Source organism: Bufo bufo, chromosome 2 (genome assembly GCF_905171765.1).
Source record: "Bufo bufo chromosome 2, aBufBuf1.1, whole genome shotgun sequence".
In the NCBI taxonomy this organism is placed as follows: Eukaryota; Metazoa; Chordata; class Amphibia; order Anura; family Bufonidae; genus Bufo; species Bufo bufo.
Genome location: NC_053390.1, coordinates 287,301,057 through 287,328,104, shown reverse-complemented (window position 1 = coordinate 287,328,104; position 27,048 = coordinate 287,301,057). Strand labels below are relative to the sequence as shown.

At 43.5% G+C, this 27,048-nt stretch overlaps 1 protein-coding gene and 1 long non-coding RNA gene across 8 annotated transcripts in view; one reads left to right on the top strand and one right to left on the bottom strand.

Moving 5' to 3' along the window:
- The first annotated feature begins 3,010 nt into the window (after positions 1-3,010).
- LOC120988895 lies at positions 3,011-8,826 on the top strand. The gene is made up of 3 exons (XR_005776198.1): positions 3,011-3,023; positions 5,269-5,275; positions 8,703-8,826. It is a non-coding gene; the product is annotated as an uncharacterized LOC120988895 (long non-coding RNA).
- Positions 8,827-8,860: 34 nt separating this feature from the next.
- The window catches only part of EMID1 (EMI domain containing 1), a 137,253-nt gene continuing 119,065 nt past the window's right edge, over positions 8,861-27,048 (bottom strand). For 3 of the 7 annotated variants that reach the window (XM_040416664.1, XM_040416665.1, XM_040416670.1), the window contains one exon: positions 8,861-9,387. In XM_040416664.1, coding sequence (XP_040272598.1) covers positions 9,082-9,387 — 306 coding nt within the window. In that variant the 3' untranslated portion in view covers positions 8,861-9,081. Of the gene's footprint in view, positions 9,388-19,072; positions 19,164-22,509; positions 22,595-27,048 lie in introns of all 7 variants that reach the window. The other 4 variants (XM_040416667.1, XM_040416669.1, XM_040416666.1 and 1 more) reach the window with 2 other exon arrangements.

The following is a 27,048-nucleotide window of genomic DNA, read 5'->3' as shown; positions in this document are numbered from 1 at the left end:
CTGCCATTCCTGAGCAAGCTCTGCACTGGTGGCACTCCGATCCCGCAGCTGAATCCTCTTTAGGAGACGATCCTGGCGCTTGCTGGACTTTCTTGGACGCCCTGAAGCCTTCTTAACAAGAATTGAACCTCTTTCCTTGAAGTTCTTGATGATCCTATAAATTGTTGATTGAGGTGCAATCTTAGTAGCCACAATATCCTTGCCTGTGAAGCCATTTTTATGCAACGCAATGATGGCTGCACGCGTTTCTTTGCAGGTCACCATGGTTAACAATGGAAGAAGAATGATTTCAAGCATCACCCTCCTTTTAACATGTCAAGTCTGCCATTTTAACCCAATCAGCCTGACATAATGATCTCCAGCCTTGTGCTCGTCAACATTCTCACCTGAGTTAACAAGACGATTACTGAAATGATCTCAGCAGGTCCTTTAATGACAGCAATGAAATGCAGTGGAAATCTTTTTTTGGGATTAAGTTAATTTTCATGGCAAAGAAGGACTATGCAATTCATCTGATCACTCTTCATAACATTCTGGAGTATATGCAAATTGCTATTATAAAAACTTAAGCAGCAACTTTTCCAATTTCCAATATTTATGTAATTCTCAAAACTTTTGGCCACGACTGTACAGAGTGTGTCTGGAGTTGATATAGTGTATACGGTTGTAGGGTGTGTATGTCAGTGTACATAGTGTATCTGGAGTTTATATAGTGTATACGGTTGTAGGGTGTGTATGTCAGTGTACAGAGTGTATCTGGAGTTTATATAGTGTATACGGTTGTAGGGTGTGTATGTCAGTGTACAGAGTGTATCTGGAGTTTATATAGTGTATACGGTTGTAGGGTGTGTATGTCAGTGTACAGAGTGTATCTGGAGTTTATATAGTGTATACGGTTGTAGGGTGTGTATGTCAGTGTACAGAGTGTGTCTGGAGTTTATATAGTGTATACAGTTGTAGGCCTCCTGCACATGAACTGCATTGCACGAACACCGACCGTGGGGCAGCCGCAGCGGATCGTGGACCCACTCGCTTTAATGGGTCCGCGATCCGCCCATTCTGCAAAAAGATAGGACATGTTCTATCTTTTTGCGCAACGGAAGTACGGGACGAAACCCCACGGAAGCAGTCCGTAGTGCTTACATAGGGTTTCGTGCTTCCGTTCCACACCATTCCGCATCTCCGGATTTGCGAACCCATTGAAGTGAATTTGTCCGCATCCGTGATGCGGAATGCACATGGAACGGTGCCCGTGTATTGCGGATCTGCAAATGCGGTCCGCAATACAGCAACGGGACACATACGGTCATGTGCAGGAGGCCATAGAGTATGTACGCAGGTGTACAGAGTGTGTCTGGAGTTTATATAGTGTATACAGTTGTAGGCCTAGTTCACACGAACGTAAGGCTTTTATAGTTTTTTGCGGTCTGTTTTTCACGGATCCGTTGTTCCGTTTTTGAGTTCCGTTGTGTTTCCTTTCCGTTTTTCCGTTCCGTTTTTCCGTATGCCATGTACAGTAATTACATAGAAAAAATTGGGCTGGGCATAACATTTTCAATAGATGGCTCAGAAAAAACGGAACAGATACGGAAGACATATGGATGCATTTCCGTATGTGTTCCGTTTTTTTTGCGGACCCATTGACTTGAATGGAGTCACGGAACATGATTTGCGGGCAATAATAGGACATGTTCTATCTTTCAACAGAACGGAAATGGAATGCATACAGAGTACATTCCGTTTTTTTTGTGGAACCATTGAAATAAATGGTTCCGTATACGGACCGTATACGGAACACAAAAAAACGGCCCGTACACTCGCAAAAAAAACGTTTGTGTGAACTAGGCCGTAGTGTGTGTAAGCTGGTGTACAGAGTGTATCTAGAAAGTACAGTTGTGTGTATTTATATAGAGGTGTCCATAATGTGTATAAAGGTGTTCCTGGAGTACATACATATGTGCAGGGTTTGTATAATGGTGTGCCTGGAGTGTATGCAGGTGTGCACACAGGTATGTGGCATGCATTTGTAAGGTGTGCAGAGTATGTATATAGGTGTCCAGTGTGAGTGCTTGGAGTATATGCAGATGTGTATACAGGTGTGCTGAGTATAGGTCTGCAGTGTGTGCAGGTGTGAAGTGTGTACCCCGTTTTAGGATACATGATTAACACTTTGGCCCCTTTCACACGAGCGTGGCGGATTAGGTCAGGATGCGTTCAGTGAAACTCACACCATTTTGCAAGCAAGTTCAGTCAGTTTTGTCTGCAATTGCATTCAGTTGTTCAGTTTTTTTCTGCGTGAGTGCAATGCGGTTTGATGCGTTTTTCACGTGCGTGATAAAAAACTGAAGGTTTACAAACAACATCTCTTAGTAACCATCAGTGAAAAACGCATCGCATCCGCACTTGCTTCCGGATGCAATGTATTTCTCACTGAAGCCCCATTCACTTCTATGGGGCCAGAGCTGTGTGAAAAACGCAGAATATAGAACATGCTGTGTTTTTCACGCAACACAGAACTGATGCGTGAAAAAAAAACGCTCATGTACACATACCCATTGAAATGCATGGGTCAGGATTCAGTGCGGGTGCGATGTGTTCACGCCATGCATTGTACCCGCACAGAAAACTCGCTCGTGTGAAAGGGGCCTTTCTGGGAGGAAATGGGAACAAAACAGATATTTCCTATTGATTTCCTATTTAAAATTGCACTGTTAGGCATAGCTAAAATGTTACTTTTATTCTAAAAGTCTGTGCAGTTACTGCAATATCAAATTTGTGTAGTTTTTTGGTATTTTACTACTCTTGTAGCATTTTATTATTATTTTTTGTGTGGCCAAATTCAAAAAGCCATAGCGTTTTTTATTTTTCCATCAATGTAGCCATGAGGGATTGTGGGCTTGTTTTTGTAGTTGTCATTGGTACCATTTTGGTGTACATTACACTTAAAGGAGTTGTCTCATCTCGCAATTATTAACGTGAGACACAGTCCCGACCATCTCCCTGCCGCTGTAGCTCCCATTTTAGTAGATACCATTGCAGTGCATGAGAGCTATAGAAACAGTGTAGCACAGCAAAATATTCAGTTTCCCTTAGTAATGGCAAGATGAGACAACCCCTTTAATGATTACATAGAAGTCTATACAAATGGAAGGGGAAAGAGGCAGAAGCAGTGAGACACACAGACCATGCTACTAATTAGTACATGTTCTACTTTCTGATTTTACTGCTGGAATCACAATAAACTGCTCTGAATTCATGTGTATTGCACTCAATTACTTCAATAGCAGAGCAGGACCCCCTGTTCTCTGTGTGCTGTGTATGGGAGACATCATAGCAGCTACACCCAGTAATTTAGGAAAAATTGGAAACTGAGACTGCAGAGGAAAATCACTACTAAAACAGCAGGCTACAAGATATATATGGTGAGATATAGTGTTAGTTCTCATGCGCACACAGCAGTTTATCCTGAAAAGTCACCTGAAATGACATAACTGTCGTTTCAGGTGTGTGTAGCGCAGCAAACAGGATAGGGATAATGTACTAAATGTGCAAAATGTAAGACCGTTTAGATCTCCTGGAGTATTCACCATGTGATTGCAATATCTACAGATGACTTCAATTCTCACCAATCAGAAAAGAGCATAACTAATTTGAATATCCAATAAGATCATGTTCTTTCTGACTGTGATGTCATGATGCTGGCTTGAATTTGCACCAATCAGGGAGCAGTATATTTCAGGAGAGCCAAATAGCATGGTCCATAAGGTATGAGTCTTACTGACTGTGAGGTCATAAAGCCAACTTAGATTTTCCACCAATCAGAGAGCAGCACTGGGTATAAAACGCAACAACCACTTGCTCTGCCCATACTTGGTTATCGACTTGTGCAATAGCCATTTGCTCCCTGTGAACATGTCAGATAGAGAACGTCTAGTTAGGAGCAGAGCCACATCCAGAGCCGGCCTGAAGTTTCCAGTTGGCCATATACACCGCTTTCTGAGGAAAGGGAATTATGGCCGATGCTCCAGTGTACCTGACCGCTGTGTTGGAGTATATGACCAAGGAGGTGTTGTTCGTGGCTGGGTTGCATGCCTGACTTTGAAAACATTACCGCATTATACCCTGTCACCTGCAGATGGCAATGCATGCTGGGAAGGAGGTGGATGAAGTGCTGGGAAATGTTATCATACCGCAGAGGGGCAACGAGCCTAGGCTGTATGTTGCACCCACCTGTTATGCTCGGCCCTTTTAAGGGCCACCCACGTGTACCAAAGAAAGAGCTAATATCTGTGTTTTATTGTGTTTGTCTTATGAGTCTGTGTAAAAGGGATTAACCCACGAACCGCATTTTCATAGGACAGGAGATAATTGTATGATCGATGGAGGTCCATCACAAGAATGAAGGTCCTGTGTGAACACATGACCACTGATCCATTCACTTCTATGGGACTGCTGAGTACAGCAAATGACGATATCCAGCAGAACCATAGACATGAATGGAGCGTTTGTCATGCATGTTCACTATGGTTCTATTCACACAGAGGGGGCTCAGATATTCCTGATCTCATGATGGATGGGGGTCCCAGTTGTCATTTATTTATTACCTATTCTGTGGCTATGGTGTTTTGGGGGTGATGGGGCAGGGCCGGCCTTAGGGTTGTGCGACCTGTCTGAAGGGGGCCCCAAACACCTTTTCACGCGGTTTCTGGGTACCCCTGCACTCAATTGTATCTGCGTCCACGGGATGCAGATATAATTAAGCTTCCGCTTCAGCACTGGCAGGACAGGGAACCATTACTTCCCTGCCATCTGGAGCTCTGTTGTGATGCAGGTCGCACGAAGACATCATCACGCCACCTGGGACATTCCGCAGATGCTGGCCTGGCCTGAAGAGACCAAGACTGCATCGCTGGAGGACGTCATGGGACTCGGAAAGGTGAGTATTATACTGCACTGTATACTGGGGCACAGAGCCTTGAAGCACAGGTAATGGGGGCACAAAGCATTAGGGTACACAGAATGGGGGCATAAATCTATGGGATACACAGCATGGAGGAACAAAGCATTGGGCCACAGAGCATGGTGACACAGAAGATGTAGCACTATATAAGTGGGCACAGAGCATGAGGGTAAAGAGCATTGGGGGTACAGAGCATGGGGCGCAGAGCATGTAGCACTATATAAAGGGGTACAGAACTTGAGTGCTCAGAGGATGGGGGCACAAAGCAGAGTTACAAAGAATGGGGGTAAAAACATTGGGGCACAGAGTAGTAGGGTACAGCACATGGGGCACAGATCATCAGGGAACATAGAATGGGGGCTTAAGCATTGGGTCACAGAGAATGGGACCATAGAGGATGGGGGCACAGAGCATGTAGCACTATATAACAGGTACAGAGCATAGGGGCACAGAACATGTGGTACTATGTATGGGGGCATAGAACATGTGGCAGAGTATGGAGACATAGACCAGATGGCACTGTCTATAGGACGAACTACTATAAAAGGGCATCTGTCAGCAGATTTGTACCCATGAAACTGGCTGACCGGTTGCATGTGCACTTGGCAGCTGAAGACATCTGTGTTGGTCCCATGTTCATAGGTGCCCGCATTGCTGAGAAAAATGAAGTTTTAATATATGCAAATGAGCCTCTAGGAGCAATGGGGACAATGCCGTTACACCTATAGACTCTGCACTTTGATTGACAGGGCCAGGCAGACATAAGGACATCTACACAGCCTGGCCCTGTCAGGCAGCGGCACTCGCAGTAGGTCACGTGCTTTGCCTAGGTCATGAGACATCACGTTCATCGGTCACATGGCCTGAGGATACCAAGCACAGCAGCTGTACAATCTATGGCGCTGTGCTTAGAGAAGGCAGTGGCACTACTGCGAAGGCTGGTGTCTTCTCAAACAGCTGATCGGCGGGCGGGGGGCATTGCCCCTGCTCCTAGAGGCTCCGTTCTCCCATCTCTGGCCACACCCTGCTACACTAGATTGACAGGGGCAGGCAGCGTTGGTCTCCTACCTCCGGCCCTGTCTGCAGCGTAAATCTCGCGCCGTTCAGTGCGCATGCGCAGTGAGTAAGCTGGCAGCCGGCGAGAACCCTTCACTCACTGCGCCTGTGCCGAATACTTAACGGCGTGAGATTTACACTGCAGACAGGGCCGGAGGTAGAAGACCAACGATGCCTGCCCCTGTCAATCTAGTGTAGCAGGGTGTGGCCAGAAGTGGGAGAATGGAGCCTGTAGGAGCAGGTGCAACGCCTCCCCTCCCCCGCCCCTAGAGGCTAATTAGCATATTATAAAAGTTTGTTTTTCTCAATAACAGCGGCAGGCAGTGAGATGGCTCTAATATAGTTATATTCAGCTGACATTAGCACATCGCTAATGTCCGCCAGCTTAATACCCATTTTTCAGGTGGTAATGCAAACGGATTTGTTCTGAACGGATACAAGGGTTTGCATTATAGGTGCGGATCCGTCTGTGCAGATACCAGACGGATCCGCTCCGAACACAAGTGTGAAAGTAGCCTAAGTTCTATTTGTTCTTTACTGTACATTTCTAATTCTACAATAAAGCATAAAATGAGTCGGATAGAAGTTTGGGCTGCTTGAAGTCCATTATCTGAGATTCATAATTCCTGCAGAGAGAGAACTTTACCAACTATCATTCAATAAAAAACGTTTTATTTTGTTTATACAACTAGACTTTTTTCCTATTGTGGATTTCAAATAATACATGTGTACACGAGAAATGATATTACACCTCCTCTCATCAACACTATCACATCAATCAGTTTTTCAGCCTCTGTTCCATGACCTGCCATTGTTTTCTTCAACGTAAAGCAGATTATTATATCCGAACTAACCTCAGGAATACTCGCTGCCTTCCTCATAATCTCTATTATTAGAGGGAGTGTGTCGTTGCATTTTCATGAATTTCTTATGTTCTTTGTGTCCTGCAAACGTATGTTTGGAAAAATGTATATGTGAACTACAGGGCATCAGGAACAGTTAAAGGGAATGTGTCGCCAAAAAATGTATCTGCCAGTTAAAACCACATAGCGGCACCCTTTCTTATTTTTTTTAATGTTTTTTACTTTCTGATTACAGATTTAGGCCTCATGCACACGGCCGTTGTTTGGGTCTGCGTCCGAGCCGCCGTTTTGGCGGCTTGGATGCGGGCCCATTCACTTCAATGGGGCTGCAAAATATGCGGACAGCACTCCGTGTGCTGTCCGCATCCGTGGCTCCGTTCCGCGGCCCCGTTAAAAAAATATAACATGTCCTATTCTTATCCGCGCTTTGCGGACAAGAATAGGCATTTATATTGCCGGTTTGCGGACCGCAAAAAAACGGCACGGTCGTGTGCATGAGGCCTTATTTGCTCTACTTCCTAACCATGATTATGGGGGCTGCCACTGGGTTCTTAACAGTGCTAGATAATCGCTAGCGATAGCTCGCTAGCTCATTAGCGATAATCTGCTGGTATAAAGTTACCGCTGATTATCCGATGAACAAACGAATTGCTCATTCATCGGGTAATAGGATCGTTCATGTGGTTGCCTAAATCATCTTTTGCCGGCAGCAGAACGTCCTGTCTAAACAGCACTCTGCTGCCCACAAGCAGTGATTCTGTATGGGGACGAGCGATGGCATTAGAGATCGCACCTCCACATACTGTGGAGGAGATTGCTGCATGTAAATACAATCGTCTGCTCATTTAAGCAGAGTAAAGGGGCCTTTAGAAAGCATTAAAAAATTACTTTACGGCAGCCATACGGTCATAAACACAATGGTCTGAGCTCACCCTATTGACTTATATGGGAGAGTTTTCTAGGCATGCCCTGTGACATGTGAAGAGGTCATTTTACAAGCAAGGAATAGATAAGCTTTGACAATCACGTATCATTTATGGTGGATCCTGTCTTATCTATCTGCAGAGGTGATATCATTACAGGCAGGATTAGACAGATAAGCAGATAACTGCAGTAATTTTAAATATGATTAAAGTAAAAACCTGATTTAAACAATAGGCAATTTGCTGATGACACATTCTCTTTAAATTTGTGAAAATGCGGTGACTCAGTCCTTTTAAAGAGCACCTATCGGCCGGATAACCCCTATTAAACCAAGCATACTGCCTGGTACGGATGATTCTTCTGATTAAAATGATACCTGTCTTGTGTAAATCAGTTGTGGCATTCCTGACTTTTATTCTTTATGCAAATGATGGCTTTAACGCACTGAGGGGTGTGGCCAGCTCTGGAAAACTGAGGCGCTGTAGTGCACTGAGAGGCTATGCCCTGCCCCTCAGTGCACTGAAGCCCTGATTTGCATAAAAAATAAAGTCTTCTTTCTCAGGAATGCCACAACCATGTTGACTGGACAGGTATAATGTTAACCAGCAGGATCAACCCTAATCAAGGAGTGTGCCCGCTTTAATAAAGTTGATACTGCGGACAGGTGTTCTTTAACAGTGGCTGCTTGTTCATGATTTCGAGATAATATGAGTTCTTTCTCATTCCACTTCATGTCCGCCAGGTAACACTTCTTGGTTGTGATTTTGTATAGCAGATGTATTGCTATTTCAATAGATGCAGCATCTACGTAACAGAAAGAAAATTGAGCCATTGTGACACCTCTTTTGAAATAGCTGGCCTATGATTTTACAAGCTGGTGCCTCTGTAGAAAATACTAGCAAAAGCACCATGCCCATTCTCTTCAATAATTCCCCTACATATTCACACAATACAAAAAAGCGATTGTTCTGTTGTAACACAATACATGACATGGTAATGCGTTCAAGGTTTCCAACTGGGGAACAGACATGAGCCTGGGACATGTCCTGCTGGCAAGGGTGCACCATCAATGAGGCCAGTTGAGGCGATCTCCTCAGACAGCACCAGGAAGGGGCAAGAGGGGGCAGTAAAAGGGTCATGGGCACTGAGCGCTTTCATTGGTTAATAAATCGGCATGGGGGGGGGCGCCGTTTTAGTTTTTGCCTCAGCCAGCAGAAACGCTAGGTGCACCCCTGCCTGCTGGAGCACATATATGGTAAAACCAAAAACATGGATACTTCATGTGTATTCGCACAGTAATATCTTTAAATCTGGACCATGAACATGTCTCCAGAAAACCACAAACCCTTGGACTTGCCCTTTTCTCTTTAAGAGTATGAAAACAAGGTACAAATACGAGCCACACTGGATATAAACTCCTAGTAAGGTTGCCAATGTCATAGTGAAATAATCAATAGTTCTCATCTTCTTCCGCATCATTTTGTGATGGTAGATTTCTGTGAAACAATGGACCATTACGCCTTCCCCGGTAGAATCCACTGGCTCCGGTTGGCGAGGGTTCTGTTCCAGACCCTGGGTCTGTTTCTAAATAGAGGAAAATAGAAGATAATTATGAATTAAACTCAAAATGGGAATCATTAAAAAACATATTATTCTCTGTCTGTGCGTCTCTGACTATATAAAGTATCCTAGTGTGATTATTTCGGATTAAAGGGGCTGGGCAGAGAGTACACATTGATGACCTATCCTCAGGATAGGGCATCAATATCTGATCGGTGGGGGTCCGACTCCTGACACCCCCGCTGATCAGTTGTTTGAAGAAGAGGCGGCGCTCGTACAAGCATTTCTTTCACTTCAAGACTATATTGCGAGTTGTCTCGCTTGCAGTGGCTGCTCAGCATAACTACAAGTGCGTGTCCCATTCATGTGGATGGAACAAGCATTTGTAATTACACTGTGCCTCCAAGACTTCCGAAACGATGCGCTGCGTAATCTTGAAAAGGACGTAGAGCTTGCATGAGCGCCGCCGCCTCTTCAAACGGCTGATGAGCGGGGGTGCCGGTAGTCGGCCCCCCACCGATCAGATATGGATGACCTATCCTGAGGATGTTATGTACTGGCTGCACAACCTCTTTAAGCCCAATTTCACACGGCAGGATTTAGGTCAGTATCTTTCCTCTTCAGGAGTGGAAGCTAAAGAGAAAAGGTGAAATGGAAAATGTTTCCATATTGCCATATTCCATTACTGACCAGAATACTGCTGTGTAAAAATGGCGTAATGTCGACTCCTCAGAAGAAAGCACTTTCTGTATCAATATAGCTAAAGACTACTGTGTATAATTATTTATTGAACATCTATTTCCAACTAACCAAGGACAGATGGAGCTGTAAAAATGTAACCTACCATCACCAGACGATGTCAGTACCCACCGTAATTTTCAGCAGTAGGGTGAATAATAATGTTATTTTATTTGCTAAATATAATATTGTACAAAAAATCCTAATTATATTATAGAAATTTGTATATAAGGCTGAGTGTGTACCGTCTGTAATTACAAAGATGGTGAATATTTCAGTATATTTCATCAGTGGCGTCTACTTTCTTCAAAAGGTATTGCACCTGGACCTCCCAGGGTCTGTGCTGTGCACAATGTAGAGACTTAAAGGGATTCTGTCACCAGGTTTCACCCCTGTCAGCTAAACATATGCTGATGTTCAGGGCCTCATCAGGATTCCTAATGTGGGCTTCTAAATGTGATCCGTAGCCTTATTTTGCTAAAAAACAGGTTTTACTAACCTGTCACTCAAAGAAAAAAGGTGGCCAAGGGGATGTCAAGGGATGCAAGGTGCCCGCCGCACCCGCCGCCGTTCGTGCCCAGCGCCGCCTTTCCAGACTTCTGCACCGCCTCCTAATCCTCTGTGCCGCCTCTCGCTCTCCCTACATTCTCCCTCCTCCTGCTGTAAGATCTCGCCCGTGCGCACAGGGCTCTGCCTGATGCGCCCGTGCGGACTTCTCGATTTGGCTTCTTAAAGCAAAGTGCGCATGCGCCGGCACTTCGCTCAACCCAGGTATGACGTGCACTCTGGCGCCAGCCTCTCAGAGCCCTGTGCGCACGCGCGATATCTTACAGCAGGAGGAGGGGGGAGGGAGGGAGAGCGAGAGGCAGCACAGAGGATTAGGAGGCGGTGCAGAAGTCTGGAAAGGCGGCGCTGGGCACGAACGGCCGGCACCTTGCATCCCTTGACATCCCCTTGAGTGACAGGTTAGTAAAACCTGTTTTTTTAGCAAAACAAGGCTACGGATCACATTTAGAAGCCCACATTAGGAATCCTGATGAGGCCCTGAACATCAGCATATGTTTAGCTGACAGGGGTGAAACCTGGTGACAGAATCCCTTTAAAGGTTGCTACACGTGCCTTGGGATATCTGGTTGCACTTTCTTTCAAAGGAAGTAGAATCCGGTGATTAAACATATTGGAGAGTTCTCCATCTATACGAGGGCTAATTACATTTTCTCCAAACAAGGTAGATATTGCAGAGGGTCTGCCAGCAGGTCCTACACAGACAGTAGAGGGCTCCTTTGCAAGTACATTATATGGATCCACTGCTGCCTGAAAACTCAACTTAGAAAACCAACCCCCTAAATCCTATAGTAACTCTGACCTAAGAAATTAATTAGCTAAGTCCCTTACAGACCATGTAATTCACGCTATAAAGCCTCATTCACACGTCAGTGTTTCACGGACGGGGGCTGTAGGTGTTCTCCACGGACAGCACACGTCCCCATTCATTTTAATGTGTGTATTCAGACATCAGTGTTTTAGCACGGCCCGTGGGTCCGTGTGTTCAGCACGAATGCATGCTCTATTTTGTCCGTGTTCACAAATTCATCACGCCCATTATAGTCTATGGGTCCGTGAAAACCACGGATGCGACACAGATGCCATCCGTCTTGCATCTGTGTTTCAGGGATCACTAGGAAGAGATGCTTTGAAAATAATTTTTCAGCTGTGCAGTGTCAGTGAAACACGGATGGCACACGGACAGCAAAAAACTGACCCACAGACCAAACACGGATCCTTCACGGACAGCTTCACGGATCTATCACTGACCACCTTCTCACGGATTTGAGCATGGACACGGACATGTGAATGAGGCTTAAATCTGCTAAATGCTTTTAAGGGCACAGTGCCGCCCTTTACCTACTGGGCCCTTAGCACACAAAGTATGTCTGCCCATGTTTCTTGCTATATCAGCTTTAGGCTTCATGCGCATAGCAGAGCAATATGCACAAGACTTGCATGGCAGCACAAAGAGTCTCTGCTATGGAGCTCTAGGCCCTTTATGTGCCATTGTGTGATGTATTTGAATGAAAGAAGAATTGCTTATACCTCCTTATTCCATTCTGTATGCATTTGACAGAAAGATATTTGTATGCCTCCATATGAAAAGAGGGGCATACAAAAATACATATGGTTCTGCACACTTACATTGCGTGCAATAGTCAGTGTTCCGCAATCCAGTGTTTTGATTTAGGCTACATGCACACGACCGTATGTGTTTTGCGGTCCACAAATTGCGGATCCGCTCAAAAAAACGGATGATGTTCCGTATGGCATCCGTTTTTTCTGCAGATCCATTTTTTTTTGCGGATCCATTGTAATAATGCCTATCCTTGTCCGCAAACTAGAAAAAAATAGGACATGCACTATTTTTTTGGCGGGGCAACAGAACGGACATACTGATGCGGACAGCACACTGTGTGCTGTCTGCATTTTTTGCGGACCCATTGAAATGAATAGGTCCGCATCCTATCTGCAAAAAAAAACGGAACGGACACGGAAACAAAACACGGTCGTGTGCATGAGGCCTTACTATCATATCTGGGTAGGGAACCTACTCCCCACAATCCAGAGTAACATGATTTCATTTATTCATTTAATTGCATGAACTCTTTTATGCAGGGAACTATGTTAAAGGGAGTCTGTCACCTCCCTATGGCCATACACAGTGCTTACATGGCTCTGTAGCACACCTATACAGGATTGTAACGGTATCTTTGTTCTTTTCTTTAGACTTGCACAAGCAGGAAAAACGAAGTTTAACTCATATGCAAATGAGCACTCACAAGTGCCCAGGGGCGGCGTTCAGTGTGTAGGTGCCCAGGCTGCTCTGCCTTCTTTTCACTTTACTCTTACCCAGTCTCTGCCTTTGCCCGCCCTCCAGGTCCTTTACGTCATTGCTAGGTCCGGCCAAGATCCCACGCCTGTGCACTGCGTCGCCAGGCTGGGGCATGCGCACGGTGATGCCCATTGTGGGCACTGCATCGCTTCACCTAGTGCGCATGCCCTCGACGGACCTATCGATGAGGCAAGAGACTTGGAGGGCGGGCAAAGGCAGAGGCTGGGGAGGAGTAAAGTGAAAAGAAGGCAGAGCAGCCTGGGCACCTACACACTGAACGCCGCCCCTGGGCACTTGCGAGTGCTCATTTGCATATGAATTAAACTTCGTTTTTCCTGCTTGTGTAAGTCTAAAGAAAAGAACAAAGGTACCGTTACAATCCTGTATAGGTGTGCTACAGAGCCATTTAAGCACTGTGTATGGCCATATGGAGGTGACAGACTCCCTTTAAAGCAAAAACAAATGTAATTCCTATGCAACTCATTTGTCTTGTTTTGAGCAAACTGTTCTCTTATGGGAATGTGGCTACTTCTTATTACAGATGCATGTATGAAGCATCTGCTCATGATCAAGCTTAACAAAAAAAAATAAAAATTTATCTTCCCAGGGAATTCCTGATTTTGGTTAGTCATTTGTACAGTAGTGTTAAAAAAAAATAGCTGTGATTTTAAAAAAGTAAATACATTTCAAAATCATTATAACTTTTATTTCCATAAGTGCAAATGCACTGAAAATACTCTATATATTCAATTCAAAATCCAAACAATAACAGCATGTATCCAGTTTGTATTAATCCTTTACAGAAAGTAAAGAAAAGTGAATATTAGGCTGTCCGAAAAAAATAGCAGTGCCAGCATTTTTCTTCAAAAACTCAAAAATTGAATGTATAATCTGAAACATATTTGAGATTTCACTTTACTTTGAATTACTTAACTAATATTTAGTGGCATGAACGCTGTTTTCTGAGAACTGCTTGATATCTGTGTTTCATGGAATGGACCATCTTCTAGCACCTCTGAACAGATTTTCCAGTCCAGGACGATTGGACTGCATCTCACAGTTCTTCTGCATTTTGGGTTTTGCCTCAAAAAGCGCATTTTTGTCACCCCACAAGTCCTCTATAGGATTGAGGTGAGGGGGATGGGGATGGCCACTCAATTATCTTCATCCTGTTTGTAACCCAGTTGTTCTCTTACTGGGGTGTTTTGGGTCATTGTTGTGTTGAAACACCCATTTCAAGGACATTTCTTCTTTGGTATAGGGCAACGTGTTCTCCTCAAGTATTTAGAAATATTCAAGCTGGTCCATGATCCCTTGTATCTAAATAGGCCCAACCCCATGTTATGAAAATTATCCCTATATCATGATTTTTCCACCACCATGCCTGTCTTCACAGTGTACTGTGGCTTTCAGTGCTCGGGAGTCGTCTCACATACTGTCTTTGGCCACTAGACCCAAAAAGAACAATTTTGCTTTCATTAGTCGACAACATTTTGAGCCATTTAACTTTGGGCCACTTAATGTGTTCCTTGGCAAATTTTAACCTATTCAGGACAAGTCTTTTTTTTCCAACACTTTGTTGGGAATTCTTGCTGGTAACTTGCGCTTCACTTAAAGGGATTGTCTTATCATAGACGATTGGGGCATATCGCTAGGATATGCCCCAATTGTCTTATAGGTGCGGGTCCCACTGCTGGGACCCACACCTATATTGAGAACGGAGCCCTGCAAGGTGGTGGCTGGAGGACTCCGGTCCGGCCACCACCAAGCTGGCTTCCCATAGAAGTGAATGGGAGCATACCACGCATGCGCAGCTCCCACTCCCATTCATTTCTGTGGGGCCGACTGAAATAGCTGAGCCAGCGCTCGGCTATTTTCGCCAGCTGCATAGAAGGTGAATGGAGGGCGGCTGAGCATGCGGGGCTCCATTCTCGATATAGGGGTGGGTCCCAGCGGTGGGACCCGCACCTATAAGACAATGGGGGCATATCCTAGCGATATGCCCCCATTGTCCATGATGAGAAAACCCCTTTAATCGTCTTCTGATTGTAGCAGTACTCACTGCTAACTTGAGATCTTCTTTGGTCTTTTTCAAGGTGATCATTGGCTGAGCCTTTGCTTTGCTTCCTTCCACGTCTTTCAGGTTTTAGTTGTCACTTCAAGGCACATAAGATCTTTTATAATTTGCCTCACTGCTCTATATGTTTTTCTCCCTCCAATCAACTTTTTAATCAAAGTATGTTCTTCATCAGAACAATGTCTGGAACGACTCATTTTCCCCAGTATTTCAGAAGGAAATGCACTATAGCCAACATGTGTAACATTTGCCACCCTCCTACCTTACATAAAGGCAAAAATTGACACCTGTTATTCCACAGAATTCATGACTTCACCAATTTAATTCCTGACTGCTATTATTTAGGGTACTTTCACACTAACGTTTTTGCTGGATCCGGCAGGGTCCAGCAGAAACGCTTCCGTTACTGATAATACAACCGTCTGCATCAGTTATGAACAGATCCGGTTGTATAACTTCAACATATCTTTAACATTGCCAAGACAAATCCGTTATTAACTCCATTAAAAGTCAATGGAGGACGGATCAGTTTTCTATTGTGTCAGAGAAAACGGTTCCGTCCCCATTGACCTGCATTGGGGGTCATGACGGATCCGTCTTGATCAGTTTCCCAGGACGGAAAGCAAAATACATGTTGCGATTTGCTCTCCGGTCTGGGAACGCAACTAAACCAAACGGAATGCATTTTGGAGCATTCCGTTCTGTTCAGTTCAGTTTTGTCCCCATTGACAATGACTGAGAACAAAACTGGAGCGTTTTTTTCCGGTATTGAGCCCCTATGACAGAACTTAATACCGGAAAACTTAAACGCTAGTGTGAAAGTACCTTTGGGCCTCTTTCACACGGGCGTCGCGTGTGAGGGCCGGATAGGATGCAGGTGCGTCGCTGGAAAATGCGTGATTTTTCTGACCGAGTGCAAAGCGTTTTAATACGTTTTGCATGCGCGGGAGAAATATTGGCATGTTTGGTACCCAGACCCGAACCCGGACTTCTTCACAGAAGTTCGGGTTTCGGTTAGGTGTTGTGTCGATTTTATTATTTTCCCTTATAACATGGTTATAAGGGAAAATAATAGCATTCTTAATACAGAATGCTTAGTAAAATAGGGAAGGAGGGGTTAAAAAAATAAAAAATAAATTAAACTCACCTCATCCACTTGTTTGCGCAGGCCGGCTTGTCTTCTGTCTTCTTCTTTGATGACCTGGGAGGAAAAGGACCTTTGGTGACGTCACTGCGCTTATCACATGATCCATCACCATGATCATGTGATGGACCATGTGGATGAGGTGAGTTTAATTATTATAATTATTTTTTTTAACCCCTCCTTCCCTATTTTACTAAGCATTCTGTATTAATAATGCTATTATTTTCCCTTATAACCATGTTATAAGGGAAAATAATAATGATTGGGTCCCCATTCCAATCATCTCCTAGCAACCATGCGTGAAAATCGCACCGCATCCGCACTTGCTTGCGGATGCTTGTGATTTTCACGCAGCCCTATTCACTTCTATGGGGCCTGGTGATGGATCATGTGATGGACCATGTGATGTGCGCAGTGACGTCACCAAAGGTCCTTTTCTCCCAGGTCATCAAAGAAGAAGAAAGAAGAGAAGCCGGGCAGCGCGAACAAGTGGATGAGCTGAGTTAAAAAAAAAAAAATTTAACCCCTCTATCCCTAATTTACTTAGCATTCTGTATTAAGAATGCTATTATTTTCCCTTATAACCATGTTATAAGGGAAAATAATAAAATTTACACAACACCGATCCCAAACCCAAACTTCTGTGAAGAAGTCCGGGTTCGGGTCTGGGTACCAAACATGCCGATTTTTCTCACGCGCATGCCGATTTTTCTCACGCATTAAAACGCTTTGCACTCGTGCGAAAAAATCGCGAAAAATGTAAGAGGCCTTAGAGAGCGCCCCTTTCAATTAATGATTAATTACTCAGAATGAGCGGCATGTCCTAATTGTTGGGTCTGTTTTTTTCTATTACTCTACTACGCTTAGAAGTAAATTATTTGCTATGTTGAAATAACACTTCTACTCAAAACAATGATTTATCAGCATTTTTTAACACTACTGTACATGCACCTATTCCAGTAAAGATGCCTCCTGAGCTGCGGCACCTATGCATGTCTATATAGTAGAAGTGACCTCCTGCTAGGGAGAGAGTTATTTGCTCAAGACAGATTGCTCTTTCCATGAAGAATGTACTGTAATAAAAAAACAATCAAATATAGCAAAGGACCTGCTGACAGATACCCTTTAAACAAGATAAAAGTAGTCTGCTTAAAATTATGGGACAATCAAAATAAATGGAAAATGAAATAAGGACACCTGGAAATCTTTTTGTGATTGAACTCAGAGTGACATGGCATAAACTGCTAGTGGTAGTTGCTCAGTGTTCATACAACCAAGGTGATGCAGTCTTTATTCTGGTTTCTGCAGCATGGTATATGATGAGGCAGGGTCCTATTAATATTGGGTGGCATGGCATCTACCCTTGCTGCGATACAGGCTCCCACTCTGACATGGTAACAGTTATACAGAAGCTGGATATCCTCCTGTGGTATGTCATTCCAAGCTCTTTCAACTTGGACCTGTAGTTCAACCAAGGTGGTTGGTGGCTGCTATACATACATGGGAGATACATCACCCTATCCAGTCACAGAAACTGTTGGTGGGGGTAAGATCTGGTGATTGAGCTGGTCACGGGAGTTGCTGGATACCCTGAAAACCACATTGTGTAGCACAGGCAGTGTGCGGACAGGTGTTATCTCATTGGAACTTCACATCTGCTGAGTCAAGGCAGTAGGTCCTGGACATACCCAAGGTTGGTCGATGTTCTCTCCAGATAGGAACGGCCATGGTAGCTAATGACGCCTTACACCATGACAACTGGTGTTGGTCCTGTGTGCCTCCAAACTATGCATGATAGCAGTAGGCGCTCTCCAGTTCTCCTGTCAACTTTGATGCAGCCATCAGGGGTGTAACAACCATAGTGGCATACTATGCGACTGCTATATGGGGCCCAGGGCAAGAGGGGGCCCAGTCTTAGTTGGGATTATCACCTACTGGACGTGAAAACTTGGTCAGGACTTTACCCTCTAAAAGAACAACTTTTAGCAAATGAGGCAGTGGAAAAATGGCCCAAGGGTCACTGAAAAGGTTTTAGGCAGAAACTCTTCTGTCATGTGTGGGGGGTCTGGTTTGGTCCTTGCTATGGGGCCCTTACTTCTCTATGTATGCCACTGGCAGCCATAAATGGCAAATAATAGTGTCCAGTGATGAAAGCAGGTTCTGCCTTGGTACTAACTATACCCTGCCTCAACATATACTGCAGAACCCCTGCTTTCTGATCATTAACCAAACACCACTAGCAGTTTATACCTTGTCCATCTACGTTTTCCAGGTGTTCTTTTTTCATTTTCTAGTAGGGTATTTCTATTTCTCTAGTTTTGGGGAAATATTAATCAATCAATTACCGTATTATTTTATGGCAATTTTATTCATATTAATCTACTTTTGTGGATATTGCTACCAATTGTAGTAATGCTTCAGTTTAGTTTTAAAGGCAGTTCCAAAAAAGGCCAATCTCAGCAGCGTGCAGTTGTCTTTACACACATGCCTCGTGCATAGCGACAGCACATGCAGCAAAGTCTATACAGTCAACATGCACATTTGGTGATCTATCTAATCACATCACAGGGGCTGTAATGTCAGCTAAATACCTTTGTGCAAAGACAATAATAATAATAATAATAATTCAGTGCCGTGGCAGAGTTCCTGCTACAATATGTCTCCATTGACAGACTTCTATAATTTTAGATAAAAAAAAATCTCAATCTAGAAAATCCAAAAATTGCATGAACAATTTCCATTTTATATGGCTAAAAATGGTTATGATAAGACATACTTGGCCCAGCTGCATTTACAGCCCATGGATACAAGGGGTGAGCAGGGAATGTTTGCAAGCATTCCATCAGCAGTACATGGCTGTTGTTACCTGGCCACATTATGTACTCAAGCAGAGTGACCCTTTTAACCAGCAGCTCCAGCTGCTCTTGAAGCTGGAGGAAGGAGGCTAAGCTGACCACCTGCCAGACCGAAAACAGAATGGGACAATAGACCAAGGTGATGGAAGTTAGCAGAAATGCTGAAAGGGCATGAATACAATTGCAAGAAGCTGTGTAGGAAGATATACAGAGGAAGCAAAGGCTGGTGACGTAGATTTAAAATAAAAGAATTTCACAGAATATAGAAAAATGCATGAAAAAGATGAAAGAGAAGATGGAAAATAAAAGCAAATAAAGTAGAGTGAACATACAGCTTCTTGAAGACATTGATTTGTACAAGGGAGAATGTGGTCTGTAAAAACTGGACTCTTCAAAGAATCTTAATATATAGTATACAGATAGTGGTGAGCAAAAAGAATTACCATCTAAAGATAACTGCTAGGGAAAATACAGCATGGAAGTGCAACAAACCATTGCGCACCAGCAGCTTGATGACCTTTTTCTATTGTACCAACTGATTTTCCAATAAATAAAATGACATATGAAATTGTAGAAATTAGACCAAACAACAGAGAAAATAGAGCATTCCATGGGACCAAATAGCACAAACACATTTAGGGAAGTTTTTGCAACAAATCCTCAGCAGTATTGACATGAGTAAGGGCTCGTGCACACAGCCATAATTTCAGTCCGCATCCGATCCGCATACTCTGCGGCTCAGATACGGACCCATTCATCTCACTGGGGCTGCAAAAGAGGCGGACATCACAACTGAGCGCTTACTGCATCAACAAGTCCGTTCCGCTGCCCTACGGAAAAATAGAACATGTCCTATTCTTGTCTGTTTTGCGGACAAAGATAGGAAATTTCTGCACTAGTGAAAAAAAAAATGGCGGTATGCTCTCAGCCAGTATCGTGTTTTGTGGATCCGCAATTTGTGGACCACAAAATTACGGCCGTAAGCATGAGTCCCAAAGGCGGATTTTCACAGTGGCGACTAGCAGACTGTAATTGGGAAGGAACTATTTCCCAATAACTGCCTGCTTGTCAGTAGAGGAAAGAGCTGCATTTACATACAACAATCACCTCCACTGTATGAGGACGAGTGATCACTACTGCCATTGCTCGTCCTCATACAGATTCATTGTTTCTGGGGTCCCTTGGGCCCAACAGACTAAATTATTCTTGGAGCCCAACCCCTATATCATCAATAAAGTCCAATAAATTCAATCAAAGAAATAGTGATTGGCTCCAAAGTCAGTTCCAGTTTTTTTCTCCTGGACTTTTGGGGCCCACTATGGTATCAGAACATGGGCCCACAGGAGGATCCTCTGGTACTTTGCTGGGCCAGTCCGTACCCTGCCGACAATTGGATGGTGTAAATCCACCTTTACATGCAGATTTGTCATGGATGTTGCTGCGTATTTTTTTTCGCGGATCCGCAACAAATGGAAGCCGCCCGTGTGCCTTCCGCAATTTGCGGAACGGAACAGGGGGCCCATTGTAGACATGCCTATCCTTGTCCGCAAAACGGACAAGAATAGGACATGTTATATTTTTTTTGCAGGGCCACGGAACGGAGCAACGGAGGCGGACAGCACACAGAGTGCTGTCTGCATCTTTTGCGTCCCCATTGAAGTGAATGGGTCCGCACCCGAGCCGCAAAAACTGCGGCTCGGATGCGGACCAAAACAATGGCCGTATGCATGAGGCCTTTGGATGTAAAATCCGCATCACAGGTCAGTTTTCTTTTGATTTCCAAATCAAACTTTATCTGCAATGAGTTTGATTCGTAAAATCTAACGCAGTTAGATCCTGCTGTACACAATATGGATTTTCTGCCAGCAATTCTGCGGTAGAAAATTAGCAAAATTGTATAATTGTTGGGGACTCTGTGGTGGAAATCCTAGTCTGATCTTCAGATTCCTGTCGCAGATTTGTGGGCCCTTCCCGAATTCCATTTCCAGAAGAGAGGAGAGAGAGGCCGCAATGTGAGCGCTTCTCTCTCCCCCTTCTAACAATTGGTGGGGGTCTGAGTGCTGAGGATTTTGTCACTAAGGCCCCTTTCAGATGAGCGAGTTCCACACTTGAGTACAAGACAGCTCCCATCCTGACCTCCCAGCACTGACGGGGTCGCAAACTTGGCTGCAGTTGGTTATGGTTGTGAACATTTTCATTGTAAGATGAAGTAAAACATGTGTTTGACACTATAATTTTGCTGGAACAGATAATCAGTTTGTAGAATTAACAAAAAAGAAAAATGATTTCCAATTCGGTAAATGTAGAAAATTGCTGAGGTATAAAAAGGGGTGATTATTCAGGAAGTCAGGTAAGAAACAAAAGACCCAGCTGGGAACTATTAAAGCTCAGATATAAATTATATAGGTGACTTACCATCTGCTTATTTAAAGGGAATCTGTCACTGTGATTCTGGACTATTATCTGTAGTAATAAATGACTGGTACTGCAGATAAGGAGTCCAGATCGCTATTTTTTTTCCTATTTTCCTTCTGCCCCCATTCCCTCTTTCAGTACCCAAAGCTGTGTTGAAATACACAGTCCGGACTGCTGTGCTAACATAATGGAGATGGATCCTGTGTGCATGCACAGCGGTCGTAGCAATGTATTTCATCACAGCTTTAAATGCTGATAGCAGAGGGATGGAGGGCAGTAGGGAAATAAAAAAAATAGCAAAAATACTCACGCAGTACTGCAGATAATAGTCAGAGATTGTGGTGACAGATTCCCTTTAAAGGAATTCCCTCTAGCATTTATTCAGCATTTATCATGTAGAGAAAGTTATTACAAGGCACTGAATGTGAATTTCCATATTGCCTCTCTTGCTGGCTTTAATTAATTTTCCCTATCCAGTTAGGGAACAAAAAGGTAGACAAAACATATCTTATCTTGATATATGTTTTTTTTCTATATCAAATTTTGTAATAAGTCTGAGTTAAAATGGATATGTTTAATACCCCCTTTTTAGACCTGTCGTGAGCAGGGAAAAGTTGCAGATTGCGGTGCAGTAAGTGGCGTATATCTGTTTGTAAGTAACCCCCTTAGTGCTGTGTTTCATTTCACAGGGTAAGTATTCCTATGGAAGCATTGATATCATTGCTCCTACAGAAGAATGTTTTTTTCCCAATATATGGCTTGGCAACATACCACAATTCAATTGAAAATTTGAAAATAATACGACATTTTGATATAGAGCGCATTAATACTGGTGACCCGTGTAATACGTATCTCTAATACACCTCAAACAGATGTAGCACCGTGCACCTGACCTGATAAAGTCTACATCTCATTCACATGTGACCCCCTCCTCCATTGTCATGTCTATATTCTCCCATGGTTTTTCTCATTTCCTCCCTCCTTTTCCCCACGTCTTGCATATATCTATATATATATATATATATATACTCACCATGAATTCCAATCATTGTCTCCAATATTAAAACTCTTTCTGCTAAAATCTTCAGAGCTTCTCTGATCTGCAGCATCCTTTCCCCCTGTACAGGCAAGAGACAGACACAGCTGTGAGGGATCAACCCCCTCCCACCCAGATGTACCCATCTAAACATTCTCACTTTAGTATTTCCACTTGCAAATTTTCTAAGGAAAAGGGGGAAGACGTCCCTGATGGGGAAGAAGCATAAGGCTAGGGCTACACGTGTTGTTGCGCAACAAAAAGGGTACAACTAGAAGGTATAACTTACACAAGCACCTTAGTAAATGTTGGCCTTTAGGCTAGGGCTACACGTCGACATTTGTCACACCAAATTCGTGCCAAATTTTTTATAATGATAGTCAATGGTGTCGCACTGTCGCATGCTGTGACTCCGACGCAACAGTTGCTCAAAAATCCAACTTAGATGGATTTTATGCAACTATCATATTACAGTCAGAGCATGTTGCAATGCAACACGGTTGACTATCATTATAAAAATGTTGTACAACTTTTCTGCAACAAGAAGTCACGCGACAAATGCCGCAGTGTAGTCCTAGCCTAAGCCAACATTTACTAAGGTGCTTGCATAAGTTACACCTTCTTAATTTTGGTGCAAATCAGTTTAGACAAATGTATTATTGATTTGCTCCAGAAAGAGCTCTTGTTGAGTTGTAAAATTTGCAAGATTATTATTGCCTTGCCCCAGTTTTCTGGTACACAAATAGCCTAAAGTTAGCTGACTATGAGTTAAAATAGGAAAAGTATCCAACCCCATTCGAGATGCGTCAAATTCATCACCCAGCGTGCACCAATTTGATAAATGTGGCGTTTCTTGTGATTGCTTGGTCTATGTTTACACTGACTAAATATTAGTAAATGATATATCATATGTGCAAACTGTGCAGCTGCACAAGCGCTGGCAGTTACCGAGGCATTCCCATCTGGACATTTATGGCATATCCACAGCTTATGCACAGTTCCACCTCTGGGACCCATATGTATCTCAAGAATGGTGCCTCATCTTGTGCTGCTATGAATGGAGAAATGATGCATACATGCCACTTTCTCCACTGAATGCACTTACTCTGCTATTTTTTGTAACCCTTCTAGAGGTGTCTGTAGAGAAACGAGTATGTGTGGCCATATCTCAATTCACAGTGGTGGGCCACATTCTCAAGATAGGTGTGGATTCCAGAGGTGGGAGAGACAATACCATCTTTTAGATTGTGTGTACAATACATTCAGAAAGTCTTCAGACTTTTTTTTCACATTTTGTTATGTTTTTTCCCCTATCATTCTCCACTCGATACCCCATAATGACAAAGTGAAAACAGAAAGTTAGAAATCTTTTCTAATTTATTGAAAAGGAAAAACTAAAATCTTACATTGACATAAGTATTCAGACCCTTTACTCAGTACTTAGTTGAATCAGTCTTCTTGGGTATGATGACACCTGGATTTGGGGATTTTCTGCCATTCTTCTCTGTAGATCCTGTCAAGCTCAAGTTGGATAGGGACCATTGGTGGACAACCATATTTGGGTCTCTCCAGTGATGTTCGAGTGAGTTCAAGTCAGAGATCTGGCTGGGCCACTCAATGAATTTCACAGAGTTGTTTTGGCTGTGTGTTAGAGTTATTGTCTTGTTGAAAGGTGAACCTTCAGCTCAGTCTAAGGTCCAGAGCACACTGGATCAGGTTTTTATTGAGAATATCTCTGTACTTTGCTCCATTCTTTCTACTTTGACCAGTTTCCCTGTCCCAGCCGCTGAAAAACTTTCCCACAGCATGATGCTGCCATCACCATGTTTCACTGTGGGTATGGTATTGAACAGTGCCAGGTTTCCTCCAAACATGATGCTGAGAAATGAGGCCAAAAAGTTCAATCTTGGTTTCATCAGACCATAGAATCTTGTCTCTCACATTTAGGTTTTTTTTTTGGTGCAAATTTGCATGCATCTTTTAGGAGAGGATTCTTTATGGCCCTCTGTCATAAAGCCTTGACTGATGGAGTGCTGCAGTGATGGATGAACTTCACCTGCAAGTTTCTCCCATCTGCACACAGGATCTTAGGAGCTCAACCATAGTGACCATTGGGTTCTTGGTCACCTCACTTACCAAGGCCCTTCTCCACCGATTTCTTAGTTTGGAGGAGAGGCCAGCTCTAGGAAGAGTCCTGGTTGTTCCAAACTTCTTCCATATAAGAATTATAGAAACCACTGTGCTCCTGGGAACTTCCAGTGCAGCGGAAATTTTCTGTACCCTTCTCCAGATCTGTGCCTCCACACAATCCTCTCTCTGAGTTCTACAGGCAGCTCTTTCCTCCTCATGGCTTGGTTTTTGCTCTGATATGCATTCTAAGCTGTGGGACCTAATATCGACAGGGTTGTCTTTCCAAACCATACCCAATCAACTTAGTCTACCACTGGTGGACTCCCATCAAGGTGTAGAAACTTCTCAAAGATGATTAAGAAAAATGGGAGGCCCCAAAGCAAAATTTCAAGTGTCCTAGCAAAGGGTCTGAATACTTATGTCCATGCCTAATTTAATTTTTCCTTTTTAATTAGCAAAAATATAAAAAATTCTGTTTTCGCTTTGCCATTAAAGGGGACCGAGTACAGACTGGTGGGGGAAATGTTAACATTTTTTTTTTAATTTTAGCACAAGGCTACAACTTGTGAAAAAAGTGAAAGAATCTGAAGACTTTCTAAATGCAGTATAAGGACCAGAGCTGAAGAATAGAGCGACATAAGGAGGTGCTCCAAGATGAACTGTTGGAGAACAAGGGGCCCATATACTGTATAAGGGCCTTTTGGTGTCTGTGTCCACCTCTGCATCTGTGACATCTCTTCCCGCTTTTCTTAGAAAAGTTCAAGTATGAAATTGCACTCTATATCACTAGTGTGAACAAGCAATAGCAGTTATAAAAAAGACACAAACATAACAATTAACCATGCCAAGGATTAGTGAATCATGCAGGATCCTAATATGTTTGGTGGAGGAAAAAGCATAAGGGATTAATGCAATAATTTCCACTTGGCTCTATCAGTTGGCAGATTTATAAAGCATATGGTAATCCCCCTGTCAATAAATGTGGTGTTACTACCAGGTTTTCTGTGACATAACAGACAAGGAGCTAGAATTTTCCCTATATCCTTCTCATCCCATTGGGTTACAAATTTGCTTTAAGTTTAAAACAAAACACAGTGAAGCACACACAGACATGCACATGCAAAAAAACTTTACCAAAAATTGCAAAGTTTGAACTAGCCTTTATGTCTTTCATGTAAGGTAATATATTTGACTGCAAATTATTGTCATCAGTTATGGACTCTCTTACAACATTTAGCTTAAGGGTATGGCCACATGGCCAGGTTTCCTGATGCATCCAAAATCGGGAATGGATCATAGAAGGAAAGAAAGATATGACTTTTTCTCTTTTTTAATTCACCCCTGGTTTTGGCTTCCAAACCTGACCGTGTGGCCATACCATAAGAGTGCAGCACTTGTTTTTCAGCTTTCGTGTTTACTTTTTAAAAAAAATTTGCATCCCAGTCTCTTGTATGTGTGTAAAAAACATACATCCTTGTTCCCTGCCACTCTGTTCAAGGCTGTCTTTAATATTGATTGGACCCTTCCCCGCTCCGTAGTGCTTCCGTAGGGTTCCGTTCCGTGCTTCCGTCCCGTGCTTCCGTCCCGCACCATTCCGCATCTCCGGATTTGCGAACCCATTGAAGTGAATGTGTCGGCATCTGTGATGCGGAATGGCCACAGAACGGCGCCCAGGTATTGCGTTCGTGTGCAGGAGGCCTAAGGGAAAGATCTGCTCCTGTTCTGTGTGTAGAGCCGCAACTGGTTTTGGCTTATAATCACTGGTGGAAATCACTGAATGAACATGACGTGTGAATGAGGCATTACACTTAAAATAGCCTTCATGACCTCACAGACATCTTTTGCATCATATGCCCAGGGGCAAACTTAAAACCTAAATTAGGTGTACCTCCGTCAGTTCATGCAACTGGAGTGCAAACTATGCCAGCTCCTGACTAGAGTAGTTTTCACTACTTTTTTTTTACACCTCTTTCCAGGTGTAAATGTTAGTAAATTTGCCAGTGCCAGTGCCCTGACCTAGCCTCCGCCACTCTCTCACCACTCCTAAGTGGCGGGGATAGAGTAAAAACACCTGTGTGACAAAATATTATTGTACAGGCTTTTAAAAAGTTGCAAAAAGGGGTTTTGTAACTATTTTTACCGCAAAAACTAGCGTAAGGCTGTTAGTAGATGACCCCCATTGAGCGAAAAAAAATCTGTTGTCACTAGGTGAAGAACACTTCACATAAGTTGAATGGGAGCCAATTCTAGTGGCAGCTAGTACCTAGTACCTCAGGATAGGTCATCAATATCAGATTGGGCGGGGTCAGACACCCGGCATCTTCGCCGATCAGCTGGTTGAAGAGAAGGCCGTGAGCAGTTTACCTGCTCACCGTCAACATCGCAGCAGTGAGCAGGTGTAATTAG